The 20,715-nt window shown below is 39.5% G+C and overlaps 2 protein-coding genes across 3 annotated transcripts in view; one reads left to right on the top strand and one right to left on the bottom strand.

Annotated features, from left to right (window-relative positions):
- Positions 1 to 6,944, top strand: part of EIF5B (eukaryotic translation initiation factor 5B) — a 72,635-nt gene extending 65,691 nt beyond the window's left edge. For both annotated transcript variants that reach the window (XM_008576819.1, XM_008576818.1), the window contains exons 18-24: positions 283 to 414; positions 1,632 to 1,763; positions 1,869 to 1,945; positions 2,036 to 2,200; positions 3,820 to 3,958; positions 5,932 to 6,093; positions 6,486 to 6,944. In XM_008576819.1, the coding sequence (XP_008575041.1) occupies positions 283 to 414; positions 1,632 to 1,763; positions 1,869 to 1,945; positions 2,036 to 2,200; positions 3,820 to 3,958; positions 5,932 to 6,093; positions 6,486 to 6,593 (915 nt within the window). In that variant the 3' untranslated portion in view covers positions 6,594 to 6,944. The remainder of the gene's footprint in view (positions 1 to 282; positions 415 to 1,631; positions 1,764 to 1,868; positions 1,946 to 2,035; positions 2,201 to 3,819; positions 3,959 to 5,931; positions 6,094 to 6,485) is intronic.
- A 1,250-nt stretch (positions 6,945 to 8,194) lies between these two features.
- REV1 (REV1, polymerase (DNA directed)) overlaps positions 8,195 to 20,715 on the bottom strand; it is a 78,886-nt gene continuing 66,365 nt past the window's right edge. Inside the window, exons 11-21 of the mRNA XM_008576824.1 lie at positions 18,050 to 18,270; positions 16,956 to 17,128; positions 14,860 to 14,962; positions 13,403 to 13,568; positions 12,959 to 13,149; positions 11,415 to 11,648; positions 10,719 to 10,839; positions 9,664 to 9,887; positions 9,411 to 9,567; positions 8,997 to 9,099; positions 8,195 to 8,603 (exon numbers count right to left, since the gene is read on the bottom strand). Coding sequence (XP_008575046.1) covers positions 8,492 to 8,603; positions 8,997 to 9,099; positions 9,411 to 9,567; positions 9,664 to 9,887; positions 10,719 to 10,839; positions 11,415 to 11,648; positions 12,959 to 13,149; positions 13,403 to 13,568; positions 14,860 to 14,962; positions 16,956 to 17,128; positions 18,050 to 18,270 — 1,805 coding nt within the window. The 3' untranslated portion in view covers positions 8,195 to 8,491. The remainder of the gene's footprint in view (positions 8,604 to 8,996; positions 9,100 to 9,410; positions 9,568 to 9,663; positions 9,888 to 10,718; positions 10,840 to 11,414; positions 11,649 to 12,958; positions 13,150 to 13,402; positions 13,569 to 14,859; positions 14,963 to 16,955; positions 17,129 to 18,049; positions 18,271 to 20,715) is intronic.

The following is a 20,715-nucleotide window of genomic DNA, read 5'->3' as shown; positions in this document are numbered from 1 at the left end:
AGGAGTTGTTTATATATTCAGGATACTACTCTGTTGTTGGTTTGTATGTGTTGTAATATCCTCTAATCTGTGAGTTGCCTTTTCACTTTTTTATGGTATCTTGAGAAACAGAAATATTTAATTTTAATGTTGAATTTATCAGTCTTTTATTTTGTTGTTATTGCTTTTTGTCTAGTTTAAGAAATCTTTCCCTACCCCAAGGCTACGAAGATATTGTCTCTTACATCATCTACTACTAACCACTTTTCAAATGAATGTGGTAACAAATGTTTTTGTCTGTAGAATCAGTATGAAAAGCATAAAGAAGTAGAAGCTGCTCAGGGGGTAAAGATTCTTGGAAAAGACCTGGAGAAAACACTGGCAGGTTTACCTCTCCTGGTAGCTTATAAAGAAGATGAAATTCCTGTTCTTAAAGTAAGTTCATTAGAAATAATTTTTTTTCTCCAAGACTATTCAAGTTCTGTCCTGTGTCAGCAGCACACATGCTAGGAGTGGTGACGAAAACATGCAGCTTTGTCTTTGTGAAGCATGTTGTCTGTTGCTGCCTTAGCAAACTTTTTTTTTTCCCTGTCCTCCTCCCTTTAGCAAATTTGATGCTTTTAAATTAGTTTGTACAATTATATGATTTGGCATAAATATTTATATACACTAGAATCCTAAAATGTGCATTTTATTCAAGTAAAAAAAATGAGTCAGAAGCTAGTTGTTTATGTTTTATTTTAGATACCGTTATATGTAGAAAATGATTTGGCATAAATATTTATATACACTAGAATCCTAAAATGTGCATTTTATTCAAGTAAAAAAAAATGAGTCAGAAGCTAGTTGTTTATGTTTTATTTTAGATACCGTTATATGTAGAAAGAATTGAAGAAAATCATATGAGGTACTGGGGAGTCATTTTAAACCTTGTTTGCCCATTTGTAGGAGCAATTGGCCCAGGTCCAGCATAGTTTCACAAAAGCAGACTTTGAGTCAGTTTTTTTGTTCTCTTGCCAAAGAAAATATACAACTGTTACCAGCACGTGGCTCTTGTGGACTGGGGGCCACCTTTTTTCTTTATGCAGCATCAGGGAATCTGCCATCTTAGGGCCTGTGAGAGCAGGGCAGGCATGCCTCTTTGGCCAGCCCCAAGTATGGAGCAGCCTTCTGTCTTTATTTAATGGCTTTGATGTGCCTGTTTTACTTATTTCTGGTCAAAATCTCTTCATCTCCAGAGGAGCAGTGACGAAGGAAAGAGCTGCTGAGATCATGAGATTAGGTTATTTCAGAGTTAAACAATCAAGCAGAGCTTCTGGGCTACCGTAACACATTACATTCATGTGGTACTTTTAAAAGATTATTCTTATCTTTTCATCATGCTACCCATCTACAGTATTTGCCAAGTGGAGCAGAGGTTAAACATATTTCAAAGTTAGTAAACCTGAGACACACAAAGGTGATGTGGGATACATTCAGGGTATGGCCCCCAAAATCTCCTCCATTCCAGCATGGGTTCTGTGATGCCCTGCTCTAAGCCTTAGTTTCATATTTTCAGATGAGTTCGTAACCAAAAAAGCAGCACAGTTTAATTCTAGGCTGCTGAGGATAGAGTTGTGTTGACAACCTTGTCAAATCTGTTTCTTTTCAAGGATGAATTGATCCATGAGTTAAAGCAGACACTAAATGCTATCAAATTGGAAGAAAAAGGAGTTTACGTCCAGGCATCTACACTGGGCTCTTTAGAAGCTCTACTTGAATTTCTGAAAACATCTGAAGTGCCCGTAAGTAATCGTACCCAGCTGCACAAGTTGGTGGTGGTTGTGGTTTGTGGTGCTTTTACTGTTACCTGACACATACAGGTAAACCCGGAAACTCTCTTTTTACAGTATTCAGGAATTAACATTGGCCCAGTCCATAAAAAAGATGTTATGAAGGCTTCAGTGATGTTGGAACACGATCCTCAGTAAGTGATTCTTCCGCTACGAAGGCTTTCACCTTCTTAAAACTGTCCTCTATGACAATGAATGATCTTTAATGTATTTTAATCTTTTAGGTATGCAGTAATTTTGGCCTTTGACGTGAGAATTGAACGGGATGCACAAGAAATGGCTGATAGTTTAGGAGTTAGAATATTTAGTGCAGAAATTATTTATCATTTATTTGATGCCTTTACAAAATATAGACAAGACTACAAAAAACAGAAGCAAGAAGAATTTAAGTAAGTTGTTTTTATTTACTTTGGATCTTTACTAATTAAGTTAATTAAGAATCACTAAATTTCAGAAAGGAGTGTAGACAACAAAAGCGTGGCATTTGCTCATCTACGAGGTTGCATCCTGAAGCATGTAACAAACCAGAAGCCCTGCACACTGGGGACATTCCAGCAGTTTGTGAACAAGTCCTCTCTGTGGTCTTTCAGTTTATTTTCAGTTGGCAGACTTAGGTCTCATTGATGGGTTAGTCGTTGCTAAATTTGGCTGCTTTATCTATCTGGGATTTCATGGAATGGAGATAACAAAAGTAGAGTGTGGAAAACTAGGAAACAAGGTGAGGGCTCCTTGTGGAGGAGAATCCCTTCCTCTGGGAAACATTCGGAGTACTCACAGTGCCCGCACACCCACAGGTGCTAGAGGAGTCAGCAGGGAACCAGGCCGGGTCCCCCGCTTGTGGAGCTCAGAGGCTTGCTCTCATTCAGAGAGAACCAATAAATGTATGAGAAGTGGGGATAAGTGCAAAAAAGCAGAATAAAGCAGGGAAGGACCTAGCTAAGTAGAGGAGTAGCTACAGGTAATGTGGTTGGAGAAGGCATCTCACCTCTTTAGATCTCATTGGAGTGGTGATCTGAAGGAGACAGAGTAAGCCACACAGGTCTGTGGGCAGTGTCGATGTAGAACAGTAGCACTGTGTGGCAGGATTGGGTTCAAAGGTGGAGGTAGCCACACTGGCTGAGGCAGAGTAAACCGTGGGGAGAGTGGTAGAAAACGAGGTCAGAGAAGCTGGCAGGACCCATAACACATAGGGACTGAAGGCCACAGGAAAGTGTGAGCTTTTTCTCTGAGTTGTGCTAGATGTCATTGCTGAGGTTGTGTGGTCACAATCAGATTGATTATTAACTGCCGTTACTTGGACTGTGGGTTGTTAGGGAGTCAATGGCAAGAGCCTGTCAGGAGGCTCCCATAGTCCAGGCAAGAGATTTAAGTGGTTCAGATCAGCATACCACAGGGATACACTTTTAAAATAAAGCTGATTGGTAAATAATAGGATTTAGATTGGGATATGCTCACTTTAGATCGTGAAACCTGAAGTGAGAAGAATTACATTTGATCAGGAAGACTGCTAGATACCATTAAAGCACTTTAAGCATATGCTTGATAAGCAGGGAAATTAACCTTGTAGCAGCCTTTTGGATGGATCATTGATTTGGGAACATGGTGGAGAAAAGGATATGCTTTGATGTTTGCAAGGTCCCCCAAATAGACTACACCTCTGCCAAACAGACCTGTCCCAGGTGCTGCTGAGGTTCTAAGCCCCAGGGTGTTGCTGCAGAGTCTGAGGTCTTCAGGAGCTAGGTTCAGCCTCTTAGGCTGGGCACAAAATGCTCCTGTGATACAGCATTACCGGCTCGGACTTTTTAAGAGAAGAGAAAATGAAGGAAGCACCACAGGAATAGGGGTTCCTGCGATCAGCAGCCTGTAGGGTCTGGCCTGCTCCTCTCACACGGCCTCCGAGGAAAGCTGCTTTCATCTAATGGGAAAAGCCTCATGTTTGTTTGCATTTGTTTTCTCATGTTTAAATGATTTGGGGAGCTTAAAAATACTTTTCTTTTTTTCCTTTCAGGCACATAGCAGTATTTCCCTGCAAGATGAAAATCCTCCCTCAGTATATTTTCAATTCTCGAGATCCAATAGTGATGGGGGTGACTGTGGAAGCAGGTCAGGTGAAACAGGGGACACCCATGTGTGTACCAAGCAAAAATGTAAGTTCCAGTTATACTTAACATTTTGGGGGTTATTTCTTAAAGCAGTAAACGGGGGCCCAGGAGTGGCGGCAGCACAGCTTTGTGCCTGCAGTTCACAGTTCTGTGCAGCACATTTCACATGGTGCCTCCCTCTTAGCAAATGTTTACGTGTCCTTACCTCAGCAGGAAGAGTGTGGTGGAAACAAAACTTTTAAAACAAGCGGTGCTTGTCATCCTCTGTTATATGTCCCTCATTATTGGTAAATAATGTGTTCCTTAGTCAGTGCTGATTCTTAGCACCTGACCTCAGTGCTTCCTTTAGGTTGCAAGATAGTTATTTTGTTTAATTTCGAAAAGATTCAAGCCTACTATAATGAAAACCCATATACATTTCCTCCAGATCAGCACACGTAAGACAAATTAACATTACTTCACCAATATCCTGTCACTTGCAGTCCTGGTCTGCCTTTCACCAGTTGCCCCAAAGGTATCTGTAGTAACTTCATCCGACCTGGCCTGGGGCCCCTCTAGGTGCACTGCATTGGGCTTTACGTTAGTGCCTCAGTCACAGCACTCTCTCATCCGTTTTGAAGAGTCAGCCCAGTTGTTTTACAAATGATCCCTCCACTTGGTGTGTTTCCTCCTGACAATGTGGGTGGAACCTACACAGGTGCTGTGTGTGCTTTTCCATCACATGCTGGCGATGCCCACTCTGACTCCCTGGGAAGGTGCCAGCTCCTAAACAGCTCCCTTAGAAAGAGAAATCTTACCCCTTTATAATTTAGTAATTACTAAGTAATGTCTGGGGAACTTGGAGTTCCCATGAACATCCTGTGTCTCAACAACCTGTATACCAATGGCTTTCATACTTACAGGTAATTCTTGCCTAAGTGAATTATTACATACATGGTTACTTGGAGTTCCCATGAACATCCTGTGTCTCAACAACCTTTATACCAATGGCTTTCATACTTACAGGTAATTCTTGCCTAAGTGAATTATTACATACATGGTTGCAAAATTGTGATTTCCCTCTCCTCCCCACTTCTGTAAAGAACCTTCTTCCCATTGATCTTTTTATTCAGTATCCCATAGACTGTGTTGTGAAGTGTTATAATCTATTACCATGATTCTTTTTGATACTCAAATTATCCCATTTGGCCAGTAGGAGCCCATTCAAGCTGGCACCTATGTCCCTGCCACATAGCACTTTGAGCATTTTCTTCCTTTTTGGTGCACTAAGATGCTCCAGGCTCATCTAGTACTTTCCTTGCCCCAGACCTGGTTCTTTAGAAAATGGCACTTAGAAATTGTCATTGTTTCTATACCATATCAGTGGGCTGAGCTAGGGCTTTTTTTTTTTTTTTTTTTTTTTTTTTTGCAGTACTTATTTTGTGTGGTTTTGGCCTCCCAAACCAAACCCAGCTCTCCCTGTTTTCACTCTTACTCTCCTGTCTTTCTCCACAAGGCAAGCAGGGTTTGTTTTTCCCACAAATTCCAAGATCATTTCACGTATCTGCTCACAACTTGTCATCCTTAACCTGCATCATGTGTCCTTGGCTACCTTTTCGACTTTGTCCTCACGGACTGCTTCAGGTAATTCGTGATTCAGAACCTTTGTGCCTGCTGTTCTCTCCTTTTAGGGTGCCTGTCACATGAAAGGGTAGAGCAGAAATAGAAACGACATTGGGTCAGTTGAGCACTTGTAAAGTTTCACAAAGCACATCAGGAATCTCCTTTCATCCTTACAAAGCATCTTGCGGATGGCATAGGGTATGCAGTGGTGCCAGCCCTAGTTTGCCAATGAGAAAATTATGCTGTGGAGACCTTATGTGATAAATGCAGGATCATACTGCTTTTAAAATGTGCTTTTAAATGTGGCGTTTAAAATGTGCTCTTTTGCTCCAGTTCTTATTTCAGCTGTGTAGTCATGGCGCCTGTGACGGGCATGAATTCCTCTACATGCATTGTATTTTCTGTTCTTATTTCAGTTTGTTGACATTGGAATAGTAACGAGTATTGAAATAAACCATAAACAAGTGGATGTTGCAAAGAAAGGACAAGAGGTCTGTGTCAAAATAGAACCTATCCCTGGTGAATCTCCCAAAATGTTTGGAAGACATTTTGAAGCTACAGATATTCTTGTCAGTAAGGTAAGTATTTCAGCAAAAGTGGCACATTTAATTAACGGGGAGTCAACTCTTTCCTGGTTACCTGTATTCAGTAGCTCTGAGCGCTTAAGTTTGAACTTGGAGAATCTGATGGGACTGGTTCCTTCACTAGGGCTTGATTGTAGTAGGGCCTTGTCTTTGTTGAGGAAGGTGCCCCCGAGTAGAGCAGCATAGCAGGGAATGCCAGGACTTCAAGATGCCCTTCCGCCTGACTCGCCTAACAGATGTGGTGCTGGGCTTCTGTTCCCTTAGGCAGGCAAGCACTGCTCTTATTTCTGCTTATGCTTTCTTCATAATGAACAGCATCTGGGCCACACGCTTTCTTTGGCATTTGTTACCTTCTGTTGACCCTGTTTATGCCTCGGGCATTGCAGATCAGCCGGCAGTCCATCGATGCACTCAAAGACTGGTTCAGAGATGAAATGCAGAAGAGTGACTGGCAGCTTATTGTGGAGCTGAAGAAAGTATTTGAAATCATCTAATTTTTCCACACGGTGCAGGAATAAATGCAATATTATGTTGTAATATCACCAACAAAAAACAAGACAAAGAATGGAACTGGACACTGATGGACTTAAGTATGGAAGGAAAAAAATAGGTGTATAAAATGTTTTCCATGAGAAACCAAGAAACTTACACTGGTTTGACAGTGGTCAATTACATGTCCCTACAGTTCCAACGTGCCTGTTCACTCACCCTTCCTTTTCCCACCCTTCTCTACTTGGCTGCTGTTTTAAAGTTTGCCCTTCCCCAAATTTGGATTTTTATTACAGATCTAAAGCTCTTTCAATTTTATACTGATTAAATCAGTACTGCAGTATTTGATTAACCAAGCTTCTGCAGATTTTGTGATTCTTGGGACTTTTTTGATGTAAAAATTATTTATGCATATTCTTCCCACAGTGATATTTCCAGCATTCTTCTGCCATATGTCCTTAGGAATTTTTTAAAAGAGAAAATTAGGCATTCTGATATTTTATCTGCTTTGTGTGAAACCACGGTGTAAAGCATAGCTGGCTGCTTTTTACTGCTTGTATAGTCATGAGAGTCCATTGTAATCATCCCTTAGGAATTTTTTAAAATAGAAAATTAGTTAGGCATTCTGATATTTTATCTGCTTTGTGTGAAACCACAGTGTAAAGCATAGCTGGCTGCTTTTTACTGCTTGTATAGTCATGAGAGTCCATTGTAATCATCACAGTTCCAAACTTCCAATAAAGAAAAAACAGACAACAACCAGTGAGCTCTGTTAGGCTTCCATGTTAGTGTAGCTTCTCTCCCATGAGTCATCCTCTTCAGAATAAGAATTATTTTATCAGCTGTCATACCTTGTACGCTAGCACATGGTAGTAGAAGTGATTTTTATATATTACTCTTGGTCTACTCTGTTCTAGAAAATCCTGCCACGCATACATTTTCTGATGAGAGTAGCAGCAATAATAGGAAACTGATTAACTGTATTTGGGCTTAAGTGCTTTTCCTGATGAATGCGGGGAGTGGGTCCAAGTGAACAGATACTCCTTTCCCCAAATTAAGAAACCTGTTAGATCTGTTATCAGAATTTCACACTATTTATACACTGTTGAAGTCTACATGGGGTGTGTGTTTGAGGAAAAAGTTCCAAGTATTCACTAGCATAGGATTATAAATTATATTTTTATTTTTAAAAAGTGTTATGGTATACATACAGCATAGAAAAATATTTTATGTATGTCTGAAAATCTGTACGAAAGTTTCTGAAGGGCCAGTAGAGACACCACCACCTCTAAACTATCTATCTAAGATATAATTTTCCCAGGAAAAACTTAACCTTCAGGTGGGTGTGTTCTAGTTCAAAATATGTAAATTTCTCCACATGGAGGAAGTAAAGATTTTCATAATCATGCTTGGAGATAAGATGGTTTAGAAGCTTTACCCTTTCTTGGAACAAGTAGAATCCCGGTCTGGGACCTCTCAGGAATTTCAAAGCTTTTAGCACGGAGCCTGTAACAGTCTGGCCTGGACGTTTTTCAGTCTTTAGGGTAATAAACAGTAGTTGCTTCCTAGAGTTGAGTTTTTAAGGATTCACAAAAAGGAGCCTGTACAAAATATACATATAGTTCTTTATTAAACAACTGTAAACACTTCACTGTAAAAATCCATAAAACTTTATAAACAAACATTTGTAAATAGAATCTATGCTACAGTAAAAGAATTAACACAGTTATTTACATGCAATACTGACAAATTTGGCACTCTTCGAAAAGAAATGTACAAAACACTTGCTTAAAAAGAAATTTAAAATTATAAAAACTCAGAGCATTACTATCATGCACTTTGCAAATACCTCACAAGCACTTATGGCACAGCTAGCGGAGAGCACCAGGCTCCCTGGTAATATTTATGTAACTTTTAATGTGCTTCCGTAAGTTTGTTGTAAAACCACCTGAACATTGTCAAGAATAAAGTCAAACGCCATATTCCAAACAGATTCCACCGATTGTTGCATCAACCTGAAAGGTGGGGGAAGAAGAAATATCGTTAGGAAAGAGCCCTAAGACTAATTCCTCCTTCTGGAATCAGCTTAACCTATCTTCAGGGCTGTATACTTTTTATATATAAAAATTGACTATGGCCAAAAAAAAAAAAAAAAAGCTAGAACACTCAAAAGTAATTCCTGTGGTTTAAATCATATACTACATAAACCTCGAGGGCAACAATCTCATTTTGACCTTATTACTGAGTCAGCAGTACGGCATTTCTTTCTCCAGTATTCAAACTAAAGGGCATCGCTTTTTCATTAACCCTAGAGAACAGTTTGTGAGAAAATTTAAAACTTGCTCAGTACAACCTCAACCATTGTGACATGTCATTTTTTTTTCCCTTCGATAAAAATACTGAATTACCTTTTCATGTATTTTATAACTAGATCCAGTTTTTCCAAATCTTTTTCCTCTATTAGATCAGTACAGTATTTCACAACTTGCAGAATGTCTTCTTCCATTGGATCTAAGGAGGGGAAAAACCTCAAATGAGGGCCAATGTATTTTTTGAAAGAGAAAAGGCAGAGGTCTGTAGGGATAAAGGAAAACTGCATTTCTACAACTATATCACTAAACTTACAGCTATCAAAAGAATGGGCTACAGTAAGGAACTTTTCAAAGCAAGCCCCAGAATTTAAAAGATTATGGGTAGAGCTGGTTTGAGCTTATTAGAGTTAGAAAAATGAGTTTTAATGTTCATAGTTTAGTTGTTCACATTCTGAAGTCACAAGATCACTACATCCCAGTCTTGGGCCACCGAACACAAGATAAGCCAACCTGAAATAGTAGTGATCCATTCTTTGAGCAAGGTCTTCACATCACTGAACTCAACAGCACCAGCTAGGTTGGGTGCTGGGGGTCTAACACAGCCAGATGCATCAGGCTGCAGACTGGGAAGGCCTGGCACACCGGAGGTGGAGGCAGAGTGTTCTTCCTGTTAAGAAAACAAGGACAAAAGTGCTATATTTACACATCAAGTACAGTAATATCTGATAAAGGCCGAAGTTTAAAAAGCATTTAAAAAAATTACCAGGGGCTTCTCAGCAGCAGCACGTCCTTCATGTTTTAGAAACCCGTCGATTAATTTCTGGGGACTCCCACAGGCCCCTGGCAGAGTTTTCGCAGGACTGTTAAGTAGCTTGTTTTTCAGAGGGCTCTGAATCTTTTTGGGGGAACTGATGGGGTTTTTTTTCTTGCTTTTTTTCTTATCTTTCACTGCTGCTGGCTTTAGCTGAAGTAAAGGATTCTTTGGCACTAAAAGATGATGAATATATAAGATCTTCAACAAAATGAGTCTCAATAGTGCCATGGGTTCTCTTTCCTCCCAAATACAATAGGCCCCTTCACCTGGCCCCCACCACATGCACCCTACCCCGCACCTCCTGCCAAGAGTGGGAGGTGGCAAATGGGGCAATGGCTGAAAGTGCAGGTGCCACAATTCCTTCTGCCTCTTCTGCCACTCACTAATTTGTCCTTGGACATGGTGCTTAGTATAATGGGTGATCATAAGAATTAAATGAAAATTCAGCTGGCGAAGTACTTAGCATAGTACCTGCTACACTGTAGGCTCAATAAATGTTTAATAGAAAATGTGGGTTTCATTGTATGTGATGCATGTCCAGAAACCTTCGGATTTTGTTTTGAACCTATATCCTTTCTGTGTCAGTCTCTAGAGGACAACTAGCTTGACAAGTATTCAAAAGAATTTTGGTAATATCTGATTCAGATTCTTTTTTTAAGTAAACAATGGTGTGTTTAAGTCAAGAAAGTTTACAGAAGTAAATCCCACTAGGCCCATGACAACACTTACCCAATTTGTACACTTCACTCCAGACATTCCTATTCAGATTCTTTTTTTAAGTAAACAATGGTGTGTTTAAGTCAAGAAAGTTTACAGACGTAAATCCCACTAGGCCCATGACAACACTTACCCAATTTGTACACTTCACTCCAGACATTCCCCTCATGTGAAGAGCTCTTAACATGACTCACAGCTTAGACTTTGGCCATTAGATACTACAATAATTACATATGAAAGCAATTTCATTTCTCTTCATTTTTGTTACATGCCACTTCCAGGCTTACCAGATGTGCTGGCTGGCTGCCGGTGAGTGCTGTTCTCTCCCTGCCTTTGTCTTTGATCATATGCTGCTTTCAGCTCCTTCTGAAGCTCAGCAGGAAGGGCAGCAAACACCTCAGGGTCCACCTAGTGGAAAAAAGGTCAAAATGAAACCTGAGTTAATTCTAAATGGTAGCTTTGTTTCAAATCATACTTATCTGTATGAATTCTCAGTAGGTCCTCAATCTTCAAAATGTTCAGGGTAAAGTTAGCATACTGACTCACAGGGAAAAATACTGGTAGAAAATGGGCAGCAAAACAAGAAAATAGCGACTCAGGTTGTTACTGTCCCTGTGTATGATTACATGTCTCCACCCTTTTGCACTGAAGTGTGGCCCAGTGATCTGCCAATGAAACAGGAGCAGAAGGTGTTCCTTTCCTACTTTTGGACAGAAGCTTTAAGTACCCACACACCACACCCTCCCCTCTTCTCTACCTCTGTCACCAAGCTCAGCTGCTCCAGGGAGAGGCTGCTCTGTCAGTCTGCATGTCCTGCAGATGAGCTGGAGGACAGCCAACCCGTCCTCCCACCGTCCCCCTCAACAGACATGGGGTTAGCTACTGAGAACCACGGTGTAGAGGAGAAGGGATGAGGTATGCCCTGACATGGAGTAGGAAGGGGGAGAATACTGAATGGCAGGAAGTGCCTCAGTTTACCTTACCTGTGAAAATGCTGGAAGGGCTATTACACTTATTCCTGTGTCACTGTTAGGTTCCTGAGTTTCTGGTATCTGCAACAAAACTGTCCCAACTGGTTGTGGCAAAATTCCGGTATTACAGCCATTTACGGGTTCTTTCTTTCTGTCACCATGTGGGTCTCCTTGCTGAATAGCACGAACTTGCTCTACTTGTTCCCGGAGATCAGGTGGAAGTGCTTCTAAAACGGACTGATCGAGCTATAAAATACCAAACACCTGAAGGTAAAGCATGCTCAGAGATGACGTGTTTGGGGGAGTAAATGTACCACTTTAATTTGAACATCTTGGAGAATGAACATAAGGTTCAGACCTAGGAAAGCCACCACTCCCAAACCAGCACAGTTTTAGAATGTCTTGATCTTTTGCCATTCAAGCCTGCGTAACGTGTGGAGTCTGGAAATGACAAGTTTTTACTACTGACCATGACTACATGATCAGGTAAGTCCAAATATTCTAATGGAATGTCCCTGCAGACAAGTAGTGCCTTTTTTCAAGCTCAAATCTTAGATCCCACCCATGGGCAAGGGCCAGTGCCTAAGATATGTTAAATTTCTGGGATAGGTAACAGAGTCCTGGGTCAGAAGTTTACCTTTCAGATGGAAAGACTGCCCCCAAATACAAATAATTCTCCTGGTTTGATAGCAGCAAGCTGGAAGAAAGGATTTCCAGAAGCTCACTTTTCTCCAGCTTGCAGACCAGAATCCCTTGCTCCTTTGGCCAGGTCCTCCCTCTGCCAATCCGTGCACATCCAGCCCTTTGGAAACATAGAGGCAGTCTTCAAAAAGTTGATGGAAAGATTCGTATCATCTTTTAATTCTATTTTTCCACAAACTTTCTGAAGTGCGCTCGTACAATTCCATAAACTGGGTAGGCCAATCTTATCCCGCCAGGAGCAATTATTTTTGGAACTCTGTCACCAGCAACCGAGATCCAATGTAAGCATATCAGAATTTCACCTTTCCCTACTCCTACAGCCAGCATTTACATCTCCTTCAGCTTCCTTCCACGTAGGGGAACACAGGGCCACAAAAAACCTTTCCCAATAAAGCTTAAAGTGCTATCTTATTTTCAAGGAGCAAAGGATGCCAAAAGTATAACGTTTACAGCCCACACAAACAATTAATAGCTTAGGTTATGAAAATCATTCACTCTACTGAGAAAACTATTTGCGAATGCTGCAAAACCCTTTGACATAAAGTCTCTACTTTCTACTGATCACCAAAGCTGCTTTATTGAACAGACTAAGTCCACATGATTACCATGGTCATGGACAGAAGCAGTTAACAGAAGGACTCCCTTTCAACCATGATTTACAACTTGCAAGAGTTGCACATCTTTGCAAAAGCACTATTTTTCACCTAACCCAATTACTGCTCATTTAGAATTCAGCAATGTTCTGATTCACCCTAACAAGCGGCCCTTTCCTGGTTACATTTAAGAAATGAAAGATTTCATTTTTCATTTGTAAGCTACCTTTGTACTTATATTTAGGAGTATAAAAAATATACCTGGGAAGGTGACGGGACCTCTATACTCAGGTTAAGTCTTGATTGTACACTGACAGGAGAGTGCAGACCATTCTGTTTCCCTGAAGACTCAGCTTTGCTAGTATCAGGACTGATACTTGCTGGCAGATGTGTAGAAAAGGTGCAAGTTCTAGGGGCAGATGATATTTCTAGATCCATAGCAGCCAGAAATACTACGAGTACAAAAAACACATAAAATAGCCTCTTCAGATTATCGGGGTGGTGGTGGGGGGGGACACTTTAATCCCTGACTGTTTTCCCTCCATCCATTGCAAATAAAACTCCTTTATTATTAGATCCATCATAATTAAGAATGTAAATCTGTTTCTTAAAAAAAATCACACAGAACCATGCCAATTAAAAAATTTACTGCCTTTCAAGGGCATAAGGAATAGCAAAATAAGAACCACGCTGATGACCACCAACCTTCCGCATGCTCCTCTTCTATGGATTTCTTAGTTTTCTGAACTTGGAAGAGATCGCGAACAGAGTGTGACCCAGCAGGAAAGTGGCTTGACTGAACTGATGGGCAATTGGAACACGTGGAAAGTTTCAAATTAGTTGGAACCAGCTGATTCACTTGAATCCCAACCTAGAACCAGAATAAGGATACATTTCTTAAGAAACTGGAGTGAAAATATGAATTCAATTAAGTAAAATTCTCAGCTAATACATTTTTGTTATCTTTTGGATCTCATTTCAAGAATAAAAGGATAAATGAAAGTACTCAAGCAGCCTTCTATAATGATTTATTACAAAAACTGCTTCTAGACTAGTTAGTGAGCAGTAACTCATCTTAATCTTAGGAGTATTCAATTGTACTCAAATATACTGTCAGAAAATCCAAGTAAGTGGAATACTGTATTCCACCGATGCTCTCTAATCAACTAAGGTTTGAAAATAGGATTTAAAACAAAAAAACAGCGGACAGCCTACTTTGTATCAACTAAGGTTTGAAAATAGGATTTAAAACAAAAAAACAGCGGACAGCCTACTTTGTAACTTTATTTCACTTTTCTTTTTTAAAATGAAATATTCCACGATAAATAAACAAACAAATAAAATGAAGTACTTTTCAAATAAAGAACTGGGGACGAGCAGCTGGCACACTGCAGTTCACTGCCTGCCCCCCCAAAAAACTTTATTATGACAGTATTTCAGGGAGAAGTTTCAATAATGTTTGGGTTAGTGACTTTAATCCTTCAACAAACCACACAGTAAGCCAAAACAACAAAAACTACCCTTCTCTCGTGTGTGCACACACACAACTAAACCTACAAAGTTTAATCTTCAACTAAGAAAAAGAAATCTGGGCTGGCCAGTTACGTCAGTTGGTTAGTGTGGTGTTAACAGCAAGGTCAAGGGTTCAGATCCCCAGACCTGCCAGCCACCAAAAACCACCACCACAAGAAGAAATCTAAGGTTTTGGCATTTTGATGGCATCTTTCATGTGTCTGTTATTTCTCTCTAGATAATCATACTACAAAGAGTAGATTTCTGATTAAAAAGAACCTTAAAGCTACAAGATTTATAGATTCACATTCCTCACAGCCCCATCTAGTTCTGAGAACAGGAAGAACAAGATAATAAATGTAAAATTAGCCCTCTGTTAATTAAAAGAAAGGTGCTATAAAAATCTGAGATATAAAATTATTATTCTAGGCAGAAAACAAAGAGCTTTCATAACAAATCTGACTCTTCTCTGAAAACTAAGGAGATGAGACTGGGTAAGAAAGTCAGATTTCTTGTTTCTCTTCTTGAATTATATCAAGGGCGCTGAAGACCTGCTTATAAGCCCTCCACACCCCACCATGACCATTCTCAGACCAATCCCCAAATGAGAAAAACAGTAAAGAAAGAATTTCAAAATGTTACACACTTACCCCTCTCATATCCGATATATTTAGTTTCATTGCATGAAACATGTTTAGTGTAGCCTTTCCAATTACTTTTGCACTATCAGTTGCCTGGTCAAGAGTTACAGTCCTGTAAGTGATAGAATTACTTTTTTAAAGAAACAAAAACTACATTCCTGATGTATTCACTAATACCTCTAAGTTCACTAGTATGGATCTGTTTAAAGAGTTACAGAAAAGTTGTAAATAATTACAAAAAAGTTCATAAAAATGAATGAGATAGTCTCCCTTCAAGGAAGACAGTAATACCAAATAATTACATTGCCAGCAAGGTGGAAAGAAAAATTAAATAGTACATTGGGACTTCAAGGTAAAAACTCTAATGGAGACCTGGCCAACTAAAAATAAGTTGAAATTTAGAAAAAGACAGACTTTAGTTAAAATGCATATACAAATATATACATATTCTGCAACTAAAGCATGACTGTATGGGAAGTGTAATGTTTTAGATTCTAATAGAATCCAAGATTATCTACGTTGAGGTATAGTTAATATTCTGACGAGAAGGACGAGTTCTCTGCCTTTTTTTTCTTTTTTTGCAGCTGGCTGGTTGGGGGATCCGAACTCATGACCTTGTTTGTTATAAGGCTGTGCCTAATTATTTTGGATCTTGACCCTCCTTTTGTTATTTTTAAAAGTAAAGCCACTGAATAATCTCAACATTTGAATATGCTCATTGTCATTACAATTCCACTTTCTCTAAGAGGCTCTATAAATAGATCAAAAAATGAGTGAACAACTTTGACAAAGGAAATATGGTGGTAGCCTATCTAAAACCCAGAAAGACCAGGCTATGTGATTCTTAGATTTTTTGTGTGTGCACAAGGATTGAGCAATTTTTAGATCTTTAAGAACTCTTGCAGGAGGACCAGAGGATGCAATTTTTAGATTGAGCAATCTTTAGAACTCTTGCAGGAGGACCAGAGGATCCACCAGCATTATGAATTGCCAAAAATGTGCTGCACTCACCCACCATCTCCTTCAGAGCCTTTTGGGCTTCTCTGGTATGAGCAGCGTGTCCCATTGCAAACAGAGAATTATAACTCGATTCTTTAAGAACTCTTGCAGGAGGACCAGAGGATCCACCAGCATTATGAATTGCCAAAAATGTGCTGCACTCACCCACCATCTCCTTCAGAGCCCTTTTGGGCTTCTCTGGTATGAGCAGCGTGTCCCATTGCAAACAGAGAATTATAACTCGATAACAGATTAATAGATTACTACCAGTTCTCTTTCCAAGGGAAAATTATTTAATTTTTTGGATAATCCTTTCCATGTATCTCGAACAAATAAAAGTTCCAGGCCTTAAAACAACAGATTATATTCCTAGAAAAGGCATTATAATTTGGATCTGGTTTCCCACAGAAACTGTATTTAAAAAGATAATTATATTCCTGATTAACACTATATTTAAGTACTACTTGAAATATGTGTACATCATATTTATTAAAGTAGGTAAATATAACAGTTCAAGATAAGTCAATTGCATAAAAATGTATTTTATAAATTATGTTGTTTAATGTGTAATTTATCATCCCTGTTTTCATGAACAAATGCATTCGTGGTAAACTTGGGAGTTTCGTGTTTGAAAATAGTCATCTCATGACTTAGCAATATCACCATGTACATGAATGTAATGTATATGGTTGGTATGAGCTTACCTTTAATTAAACTATGTAAGTCTGAATTACTATACTGAAATTTCCCTCAGGGATAAAGTTCCACCAAGTCCACGAACCCTAACAGTCCCCCTGGTCTGCAGGTCTGCAGCCATTTCCTTTCTTCCTGTCCGTGCACCAAAGTTAATAGCCTGAAGACCCCAGGGAGAGGCTGCCAAAGCTCAGGATTCCCCAACAGGCTAACCTCCGTGTGCATGTGACTGGCCGAAGCTGAGTGTGGTAACCTAAGTCCAATGGCCTTGGGCTGAGGCCTGGTTCTTCAGAATGTCAAAAAACACCAGAATGTACAGGTCTTTATTCAGACTCTTCCATGGTTTTATCTTCTACTAATTATGATAACCAAAAATGAAACAATTACCAGTATTCTTTTAAAAATATGCTTACCTAGTAATATTATCACAAATTCCATGGCCTCCAAATTTTGAAGTTTCTATAGGGGCCCCTGGCTTTCGTACCATGATTTTGAGAGTCAGGCGTTTACCCTTCATGCCAGCAGCTTCAAGTCGTCTTTGAATTTCTTCTGAAAGACTCAGAAGAAAACCTTCTGCCTCTTTTGGCTACAGAAGGACAAACGTGGAAAAACTTCCATATTATTTTCCTATGTACCTAATAAGTCTTCTCAAGTATTTTATCTTTTAATGTTAAACATGTCATTTGCTATCCTGCTAAGCATTTATTAAAAATAAACATTCTATATACCCTTAAATATATACTAAATAAAAATACCCATCTTCCCAACAAAGCAAAAGTAATGAGTACTTAAAAGGAATTTTTCCTTTCTTATTTTTCTACGCCATTGTTAACCTGTTGAAATTCTTTTATATTTATGTCCTTATGAAGCTAATGTCTGTGAATTAAATGTGCTCTGTGGTGTTTGCTAACATAAATTCCAAAGACATAACCCAATCCAAATACGTATTCTGAAGGAAAAGGAAAACTACCCAACCATCTGTTCCAGAAGAATTAATAATAAGGAGCTAGCTGAAACTTAGCACTTTTTTTTTTTTTGTCCTTTTTGAGACCGGCCGCATCGCGCTCAGACAGTGAGCGCACCGGTCATCCCTATATAGGATCCGAACCTGCGGCGGGAGCGCTGCTGCGCTCCCAGCGCCACACTCTCCCGAGTGCGCCACGGGCTCGGCCCTGAAACTTACTTTTAATGACAGCTTAAAAAGTATTTCAACGCTAAAAATATTTTTTTTCTTCTGGAGATCAGAATAATTATAATCTCAAGTTCCCTAAGAACTTACTCTAAAAGCATAATTTTTTAGTATCTTTCCCCAAGATCTGAGTTCCCTCAGCCTTATCTGGGGCTCTACTTTACCAGCATTGCCTCCAAACACTTTCTTGAAACTCTGGAAATACCAACAGTCATAAGACTTAATTTCAAGCATCAAGAGTTTTATGGTTTAGTTGGGGAAATAGGACTATGTAAAAATAAAAGGAATATAAGGTAAAATCTGTGAAGTGATAAGTACCTGGGTAAACCTTATTCCATAGTTGATCTCAGCTGAAACCGATTTTCTTTCCTTTTCAGTTCTAACTGGTCTATCATCCAAACCACGGCAGAACCTATAAAGCATCTGACCTGTTTTGGGACCAAATTCTTTTTGGAGTTTTGCCATGGTCATATACTGCAAGTCTCCACAAGTTTTAATTCCTAAAGATGTCAACTTAGATTCCATTGAACGTCCAACTCCTAGAAAAGGGAATATATATAGTTATTTAACTATGAAGAATAAACTATTAACAATTTTAGTAATATGAAATAACCATTATGCACAAAACTAGAATAATCTCCTTTAAAATCTCTGTGACATAAGTGAAGCATCTAATATACTGAAAAGGTTTTTACTGTAAAATCATGCTAGTATTGCTATTTCTAGAAATTCCACAAATACGGATGACTAAAGTTATCCAAAAAATATGATTTTTATTTATTTGTGAATAATGTCAAGATTTCTATCTTACAAAATCAACTAATGAAGTAATAGTCTCCTGTTTATACGAGTATATAGTATGATTTACAGACATACCAACAGTCATAGAATGCTAGGGACTCTACTATGATTTCGGTGACCACCAATTTCACAATGGTTTTAGCCACATTTTCTTTGAATGGGAAATGGAACAAGAAATTACAATATAGGCCCAGATCCAAAATTGTGACTCAGTATCATACTGGACAAAAATAATGCCAATGACCTGGGGATGCAGACCCCTAAGCAAACAAATTGGGGGGCATAGGGAAGCAGACATATTTATCAAAAAGATGATCTCCCTGAAGAGATATTAATCCTCCTGTAGCTGGCCCAGCATGCACAAGTCCCTATGTTCTACTTGGCAAGATGCAAGGTTTGAGCTCCACCCAAAGGGTGCTGATGAGTTGTTGCTCTATGCTGGGGTCTTAATGTCCCTCAATTTGCCCTAGAAGGTTTTGAAAATATGCATATTTAGGATTAGAGTGACCCATGGAAGCTATAATTCTTATTAAAATGGTTCCACACCATCAAATAAGTATTTTCAATCAATGAGGCAAAGACTGTATTTCTGGTCTTCTATAGAACCAAAACAGAGCTCAGAGCGCAGTCTGCTAGCTTCTGCTCGTCACTGCTACTGTTACTTCTAACTCCTGTCCTCCTGAGTGGTCTTCGGTTCTGCCAGGACAGCATCTAGAAGGAGTAATGTATGACACAAGGCTGGGAGGTTGTCACCTTTACAAAAGACCTATCTATGGCCGTGGAGGTGGTCCAGACAAGACAATTTATTCCCTGAAGTTAGCTGAAAGGTGTTGACACAAGGCTGGGAGGTTGTCACCTTTACAAAAGACCTATGGCCGTGGAGGTGGTCCAGACAAGACAATTTATTCCCTGAAGTTAGCTGAAAGGTGTTACGGGTACTACGGGTACTGGCTCCTATTTGTGCCATTTCAGAGTTCAAGTCAGGAGATTTGATTTCCTGTGTCCTATGATACCTTGGATTGCGATCTGAAGCAATGAAGATCCCTGGTGCATGAGGAGGGCTCCTCATACTTTTTGTGATGATTCATGGTCTTGATGATTTGTCTGTCACCTGCTCTGAATTCTGGCTCTGGGTCCAAATTAGACGAGCATCTTATATAGATTCCCCAGATTTATGAGCTATATTAGGAACTGGTGTCCTGCAACAGAGTGCTGCCTAGTTTCTTCGAATTCATTTATACTCTTACTTCGTGTGGGATCAGGAAATATGAGTGCCCATGGGGCATTCTCACAGAAACTTCAGTTGCTCATGAACCAGTGTTTTTAAATATCAGAGGTTATAACTAAGTGGAACGCACTACTCAGAGAAAGTTTCAATTCACCTTTGCACCAAAAGAGATAGAGAATCTGAGTAGTGCATCTGGGGAAACATCCAGAGGGCCAGTGGAAAAGAAAAACATCAACGTCATCTCAAGTAGAAAACGTGGGGCCCCATCAAGAAGTGTCAGTTAGGAACTGAGTAGTTTGTCCCTTGCTGGATTATAACATTTTTATGTCTTGGTCTTAAATGAACAAATTGAGTTATTAACTCCAGTGGTTAAGGCAACCTTCCTAACCGTGGTACTCTGACTACCGGAGGATTACACTACCTCTTAGAAGTTGGACTAACGTGCACGGATGCTATCTTTTGCCATTTTAATAATGTCTTTTTAAAATGAATTAGCTCTGCTGTACATGTACATGAACTCTTTGGGTGGGGAAATAGGAGTTTCTCCAGACTTTTAAATTTGTAATAAAGGCAATTTTTAAAAATAAAGTTTTGAATATCTGCATAGTAAAATAAAGTCCAAGTCAGAACAAAGGGCAAGTAAGAATACCAGAGACTCTGAGTTAACAATTAAAAAAAGAAGAAATCCTCCAGAAGAATACCAATCACAAAAAGGTGAGATTCTAAGTGAAACCTATCTGCTGAGTGCTTTTTACGATGAGAAAGAGAAAGCCAAAGGAATGAATAAATCCTGTACTAGGTTGGCCAAAGGTAGACAGACACTTTGCACAGCTATTTGCGTTCAGGGAAGGCTTTTTATCTATTTTTTTCTCCCCATTGTTGTCTTGCTCCCCACCCCCACAATCTGCGTGTGATCTTTCCCTAGCAGATCTAGGGAGCCAATCTGTTTTCCCAG

The sequence above is a fragment of the Galeopterus variegatus genome, unplaced genomic scaffold, assembly GCF_000696425.1.
Source record: "Galeopterus variegatus unplaced genomic scaffold, G_variegatus-3.0.2 Scaffold1410, whole genome shotgun sequence".
In the NCBI taxonomy this organism is placed as follows: Eukaryota; Metazoa; Chordata; class Mammalia; order Dermoptera; family Cynocephalidae; genus Galeopterus; species Galeopterus variegatus.
This window is presented reverse-complemented; position numbering and strand designations above follow the sequence as displayed.